The sequence below is a fragment of the Protomyctophum bolini genome (assembly GCF_963924005.1).
Source record: "Protomyctophum bolini genome assembly, chromosome: 21".
Taxonomy (NCBI): Eukaryota; Metazoa; Chordata; class Actinopteri; order Myctophiformes; family Myctophidae; genus Protomyctophum; species Protomyctophum bolini.
In genome coordinates, this window is record NC_137882.1 from 1,251,784 (window position 1) to 1,259,283 (window position 7,500).

The 7,500-nt window shown below is 47.3% G+C and overlaps 1 protein-coding gene across 1 annotated transcript in view; it reads left to right on the forward strand.

The window, feature by feature from the left end:
* LOC308336017 (uncharacterized protein) overlaps positions 1–7,500 on the forward strand; it is a 111,929-nt gene that overhangs the window by 36,495 nt on the left and 67,934 nt on the right. Inside the window, exons 28-36 of the mRNA XM_080793259.1 lie at positions 1–121; positions 789–895; positions 1,078–1,119; positions 2,199–2,301; positions 2,511–2,590; positions 2,834–2,977; positions 3,174–3,284; positions 5,945–6,048; positions 6,737–6,917. The exon at positions 1–121 is cut by the window's left edge and continues 44 nt beyond it. Coding sequence (XP_080649385.1) covers positions 1–121; positions 789–895; positions 1,078–1,119; positions 2,199–2,301; positions 2,511–2,590; positions 2,834–2,977; positions 3,174–3,284; positions 5,945–6,048; positions 6,737–6,917 — 993 coding nt within the window. The remainder of the gene's footprint in view (positions 122–788; positions 896–1,077; positions 1,120–2,198; positions 2,302–2,510; positions 2,591–2,833; positions 2,978–3,173; positions 3,285–5,944; positions 6,049–6,736; positions 6,918–7,500) is intronic.

Genomic DNA, 7,500 nt, shown 5'->3' on the forward strand with positions numbered 1-7,500 from the left:
GGTCAGAGTGGCAGTGTAACTACACGCTGTGCTCTCCGTGCGCCAGCCTGACCTCCTGCCCTCTGTGTCACATGACCTATCGGCACGACGACCTCATGCTGCAGTGCCGCCAGTGTGACAGGTATGAAGCCCTCTGGGATTTGTAGTTTTAACAGTGTGACAGGTATGGATCTCTTGGGGATTTGTAGTTTTAACAGTGTGACGGGTATGAAGCCCTCTGGTATTTGTAGTTTTAACAGTGTGCCAGGTATGGCCCTCTGGTATTTGTAGTTTTAACAGTGTTACAGGTATGAAGCCCTCTGGTATTTGTAGTTTTAACAGTGTGACAGGTATGAAGCCCTCTGGGATTTGTAGTTTTAACAGTGTGCCAGGTATGAAGCTCCGTGGGATTTGTAGTTTTAACAGTGTGACGGGTATGATGCCCTCTGGGATTTGTAGTTTTAACAGTGTGACGGGTATGAAGCGCCGTGGGGTTTGTAGTTTTAACAGTGACGGGTATGAAGCTATTTGGGGTTTGTAGTTTTAACAGTGTGACAGGTATGGAGCCCTCTGGGGGATTTGTAGTTTTAACAGTGTGCCAGGTATGAAGCTCTGGGATTTGTAGTTTTAACAGTGTGGCAGGTGTGAGGCTCTGTGGGATTTGTAGTTTTATTACTGCGTTTTGATGCTGCTTGTCTTTTCTTTTTCGTTGTTTCTACCGTATATTGCAGTACTTGACATTTCTCTCATACTAAAATGTAACTAACCTTAACTGCTGTGCCACCTCTGGCGACTGATGCGTGTGTTAGGTGGGTCCATGCATCCTGTGAGGGTCTGTCATGTGATGAAGACGTGGAGACTGCGGCCGACGAAGGCTTCGACTGTTCCATGTGTCGCGCACACTGCCGTGTCTATGGTAACCACACACACGCACACGCACACGCACACACACGCACACGCACACGCACGCACGCACGCACACGCACACACACAACACAAAGCTACACTTTGTAATTCACATCAACCAGGACTGTTGTTATTAACACTGTGTGTGTGTGTGTGTGTGTGTGTGTGCGTGTGCGTGTGTGTGTGTTGCAGGGCCACCCTACATGGCTCAGATTGTGTCCAAAAAAGAACCAGGTGAGTAATAATAATAAATAATAACAACAATACTAATGACACAAATTATTTAATAATTTATCTGAGACAAAGTGGTGACATCTTCATACCCGCAAGATATGCAGGAACACATGTGCAGTATGCAAAGCACAGTTATGCAATATATATACAATCTAACACAATAAGCTGAGTGGTCAGAGGTCCTGGCTGTACCATCGCCACCCACCAAAAGGGGTTCCTGTCCAAAATGGGTTAATGGTTGTATTTTCAGAGATAAAGACGTATTCTCAGGACGGTGTGTGTCTCACAGAGTTTAACGGTGTATTTTCAGAGATAAAGACCTACTCTGACAGAGTTTAACGGTTGTATTTTCAGAGATAAAGACCTACTCTGACAGAGTTTAACGGTTGTATTTTCAGAGATAAAGACCTACTCTGACAGAGTTTAACGGTGTATTTTCAGAGATAAAGACATATTCTGACAGAGTTTAACGGTGTATTTTCAGAGATAAAGACGTATTCTGACAGAGTTTAACGGTGTATTTTCAGAGATAAAGACATATTCTGACAGAGTTTAACGGTGTATTTTCAGAGATAAAGACGTATTCTCAGGACGGTGTGTGTCTCACAGAGTCAGGCCTGTGTCTCACAGAGTTTAACGGTGTATTTTCAGAGATAAAGACATATTCTGACAGAGTTTAACGGTGTATTTTCAGAGATTAAGACGTATTCCCAGGACGGTGTGTGTCTCACAGAGTTTAACGGTGTATTTTCAGAGATTAAGACGTATTCTCACAGAGTTTAACAGTGTATTTTCAGAGATAAAGACGTATTCTCAGGACGGTGTGTGTCTCACAGAGTCAGGCCTGTGTCTCACAGAGTTTAACGGTGTATTTTCAGAGATAAAGACCTACTCTCAGGACGGTGTGTGTCTCACACAGTTTAACGGTGTATTTTCAGAGATAAAGACGTACTCCCAGGACGGTGTGTGTCTCACAGAGTCAGGCCTGTGTCTCACAGAGTTTAACGGTGTATTTTCAGAGATAAAGACGTATTCCCAGGACGGTTTGTGTCTCACACAGTTTAACGGTGTATTTTCAGAGATAAAGACGTATTCCCAGGACGGTGTGTGTCTCACAGAGTCAGGCCTGTGTCAGCTTCAGTCTCTGGTCGAGCCTCTGACGTCGCCTCGACGATACCGAAGGTAACCATGACAACATCCACAACAATGACATCGTTAATAGAAACATATTTATTGTAATGAGCGGCGCAAAGACCAGTGCTCTTTTAAGGTATTATTATAGAAATTTCATGAACCTCTCCCTCGCTCCCTCGTGTGTGCTTGTGTGTGTGTGTGTGTGTGTGTGTGTGTGTGTGTGTGTGTGTGTGTGTGTGCGTGTGTGTGTGTCACAGGTCCAAACCCAAGTTGAAGTTACGCATCATCAACCAGAACACTGTCTCTGTGCTCCAGACCACTGTAGACACGCCCACAGGTACTTGCACACACACACACACACACACACACACACACACACACACACAGACACGCACGCACGCACACACACACACACACACACACACAGACACACACAGACACACACAGACGCACGCACACACACACACACACACACACACACACACACACACACACACACACACACACACACGCGCGCACGCACGCACACGCGCTCGCGCGCGCTCGACAGACAGACGGTGACCTGTCATGTGACCTCCAGGTGAGATGGACCAGATGGAGGAGGTGAAATCCGACTCCAGTCCAGAGAGAGGCCCCGCCCACGATGATGATGTCACCAAGGGGGCGGGGCTGGAGGAGGAGCTTACGGACGGCAAGAAGAGGAAGAGGAAGCCCTACCGCCCTGGTGAGGCCACGCCCCCTTCTAGCACTTATAAACCACGCCCCCCTTTAACCACACCCCTTTACCGCCCTGGTGAGGCCACGCCCCCTTCTAGCACTTATAAACCACGCCCCCCTTTAACCACACCCCTTTTAACCCCTTAAACTGTGTGTGCGCGTGTCTGTGTGTGTGTGTGTGTGTGTGTGTGTGTGTGAGACAGGCATCGGGGGCTTCATGGTGAGACAGAGAGGAGGTAAGACGGGTTCTGCTTCAGGCAGAACCAAGCGATGTCGGAGCGATTCAACGGAAACACTTCCTGTTGGAGACGAAGGTTTGTTCATGTTTTTTTACCTGCCGCCATTTACCTGCCTATGAGCAAGGCACTGTTTACCTGCCTATGAGCAAGGCACTGTTTACCTGTCTGGAGCAAGGCACTGTTTACCTTCCTATGAGCAAGACACTGTTTACCTGCCTATGAGCAAGACACTGTTTACCTGCCTATGAGCAAGACACTGTTTACCTGCCTATGAGCAAGACACTGTTTACCTGCCTCTGAGCAAGGCACTGTTTACCTTCCTATGAGCAAGGCACTGTTTACCTGTCTATGAGCAAGGCACTGTTTACCTGCCTATGAGCATGAGCAAGGCACTGTTTACCTTCCTCTGAGCAAGGCACTGTTTACCTGCCTATGAGCAAGGCACTGTTTACCTGCCTATGAGCAAGGCACTGTTTACCTGCCTCTGAGCAAGGCACTGTTTACCTGCCTCTGAGCAAGGCACTGTTTACCTGCCTCTGAGCAAGGCACTGTTTACCTGCCTATGAGCAAGGCACTGTTTACCTGCCTATGAGCAAGGCACTGTTTACCTGCCTATGAGCAAGGCACTGTTTACCTGCCTATGAGCAAGGCACTGTTTACCTGCCTATGAGCAAGGCACTGTTTACCTGCCTATGAGCAAGACACTGTTTACCTGCCTATGAGCAAGACACTGTTTACCTGCCTCTGAGCAAGGCACTGTTTACCTGTCTATGAGCAAGGCACTGTTTACCTGCCTATGAGCAAGGCACTGTTTACCTGCCTCTGAGCAAGGCACTGTTTACCTGCCTATGAGCAAGGCACTGTTTACCTGCCTCTGAGCAAGGCACTGTTTACCTGCCTATGAGCAAGGCACTGTTTACCTGCCTATGAGCAAGGCACTGTTTACCTGCCTATGAGCAAGGCACTGTTTACCTGCCTATGAGCAAGGCACTGTTTACCTGCCTATGAGCAAGGCACTGTTTACCTGCCTATGAGCAAGGCACTGTTTACCTTCCTATGAGCAAGGCACTGTTTACCTGCCTATGAGCAAGGCACTGTTTACCTGCCTCTGAGCAAGGCACTGTTTACCTGCCTCTGAGCAAGGCACTGTTTACCTGCCTATGAGCAAGGCACTGTTTACCTGCCTATGAGCAAGGCACTGTTTACCTGCCTATGAGCAAGGCACTGTTTACCTGTCTGGAGCAAGGCACTGTTTACCTGCCTCTGAGCAAGGCACTGTTTACCTGCCTATGAGCAAGGCACTGTTTACCTGCCTATGAGCAAGGCACTGTTTACCTGCCTATGAGCAAGGCACTGTTTACCTGCCTCTGAGCAAGGCACTGTTTACCTGCCTATGAGCAAGGCACTGTTTACCTGCCTATGAGCAAGGCACTGTTTACCTGTCTGGAGCAAGGCACTGTTTACCTGCCTCTGAGCAAGGCACTGTTTACCTGCCTATGAGCAAGGCACTGTTTACCTGCCTATGAGCAAGGCACTGTTTACCTGCCTATGAGCAAGGCACTGTTTACCTGCCTATGAGCAAGGCACTGTTTACCTGCCTATGAGCAAGGCACTGTTTACCTGTCTATGAGCAAGGCACTGTTTACCTGCCTATGAGCAAGGCACTGTTTACCTGCCTATGAGCAAGGCACTGTTTACCTGCCTATGAGCAAGGCACTGTTTACCTGCCTATGAGCAAGGCACTGTTTACCTGCCTATGAGCAAGGCACTGTTTACCTGCCTATGAGCAAGGCACTGTTTACCTGCCTATGAGCAAGGCACTGTTTACCTGCCTATGAGCAAGGCACTGTTTACCTGCCTATGAGCAAGGCACTGTTTACCTGCCTATGAGCAAGGCACTGTTTACCTGTCTATGAGCAAGGCACTGTTTACCTGCCTATGAGCAAGGCGCTGTTTACCTGCCTATGAGCAAGGCGCTGTTTACCTGCCTATGAGCAAGACACTGTTTACCTGCCTATGAGCAAGGCACTGTTTACCTGCCTATGAGCAAGGCACTGTTTACCTGCCTATGAGCAAGGCACTGTTTACCTGCCTATGAGCAAGGCACTGTTTACCTGCCTATGAGCAAGGCACTGTTTACCTGCCTATGAGCAAGGCACTGTTTACCTGCCTATGAGCAAGGCACTGTTTACCTGCTCCGTCGTACAGTCTGGAGCAACGGAAGCTCTGGTGTAAAGGAGCGACTTGGACACTCGGGCATGAAGGAAGCATGAGTTCAAGTCCGTTGCTCTCCCCTTGTCCCCCATATATGGGGACTAGGTTGGTCTCCCCTTGTCCCCCATATATGGGGACTAGGTTGGTCTCCCCTTGTCCCCCATATATGGGGACTAGGTTGGCGGAGGGTGTGTAGAGCCCAGGATCACATTAGATGATTGACACGGGTGAAAAATGGGTTACAAAATCATGGCCAATGAAATGCCACGTAAACCACGGTCATCCTGAGCGTTCAGCGGTCAGACATGCTAAAGTGTTAAATCAGGGTTCTTTTTTGTTGTTGTTCTACAACAGGGTACCTGGGTATTGTAGTTTCAAAGCGAGTTTTGTAGTTCTACAACTGATAATAATAAAGTAATAAAGATGATGACACTAAAGTTAATTCTGATTCTGACAATAGTCATACTGTGTGTGTGTGCGTGTGTGTGTGTGTGTGTGTGTGTGTGTGTGTGTGTGGTCAGGGTGGGGAGACACAGCGCCCCCTGCTGATCAGGCAGAGAAGGTGAAGAAGAGATACAAGAAGAAGAAAACTAAATTGGAGGAGGAGTTCCCTTCTTACCTGCAGGTACGCGCACACACACACACACACACACACACGCACAAACACACACACACACACACACACACACACACACACACACACACACACACACACGCACAAACACACACACGCACGCACACACACACACACACCAGTGTTGTTTTTATCGACTAAGACGAAAAATGTCCGTCGACATTTCCACTGACTAACTAAATGGAAACTAAATTAAAACTAAGCTATGACGACTAAAACTAAGACTAAATGTATTGACAATTTCGTCAACAGATCTTCAGTAAATGTTAGGAAGGGACTCTAGTGGACAAGAGATCCAGTATAAAATCAGTCATTTTACACTTGGTTGCGTGCTGAAAGGAGCAGATCTACAAGCTCACAACGCGCGACTCGTCGTGAGCTTGTAGATCGTCTGTTTTCAGCACGTGTAAAATCAGTCATTACGACGGCATCAAGGCCCGCCGAAATACATTTCAGTAGACTAAATCAACTGTAGATTGAGTCGACTAAAATGTTATGACATTTAGTCGACTAAAACTAGACTAAACACTAGAACATTCCGGGTGACTAAAATGTGACTAAATGAAAACTATTGAAGAGACTATTATGACTAAAACTAAAATCTAAATTTACTGCCAAAAACAACACTGACGCGCTCTCAGTCCGCTCTGTAACGTGATTGGTTGTTTCGGAGAAACAGGAGGCGTTCTTCGGCCGCGACCTATTGGACCGCAGCAAGGAGCTGCAGGAGAAGAGGGCGGCGCCAGCCGTCTCTCAGGACCAATCGGAATCCAAAGGCCCCGCCCCCAGCCTCCAAGGACACTCCCCCTCTGCTGCTGCTGCCATGGCGACCAGTGCAAACAGGAAGCAGGGGACGCTACGTAAGGACACGCCTCCTTTTCTAAATCCTGACAGTTTTCTGAAAAACCCTTTAACCCTTTCAGCACCGCTGACACAGAAACATAGGGTTTTAACCCTTTCAGCACCGCTGACATAGAAACATAGGGTTTTAACCCTTTCAGCACCGCTGACACAGAAACATAGGGTTTTAACCCTTTCAGCACCGCTGACACAGAAACATAGGGTTTTAACCCTTTCAGCACCGCTGACACAGAAACATAGGGTTTTAACCCTTTCAGCACCGCTGACACAGAAACATAGGGTTTTAACCCTTTCAGCACCGCTGACATAGAAACATAGGGTTTTAAAACCCCCCAAGAAGCAAAGATTTGAGTTAAAAACATTCACTCCGAAAGAATAATATATTCAAAGACTTGTTTTCACGATTCTTCAAAAATAGCAGATCTACAAGCTCGTACAAGCTACAAGCATGCAAATCTGCTATTTTTCAATAGCTGAAGTAGAGCAGAATTCTTAAAACACCAAAAGGGGTTCCCGTTCAGAATGGGTTACAGTGTGACACCATAAGCTTTGATTAAAAGTAATAATTTAATCATTCAATTA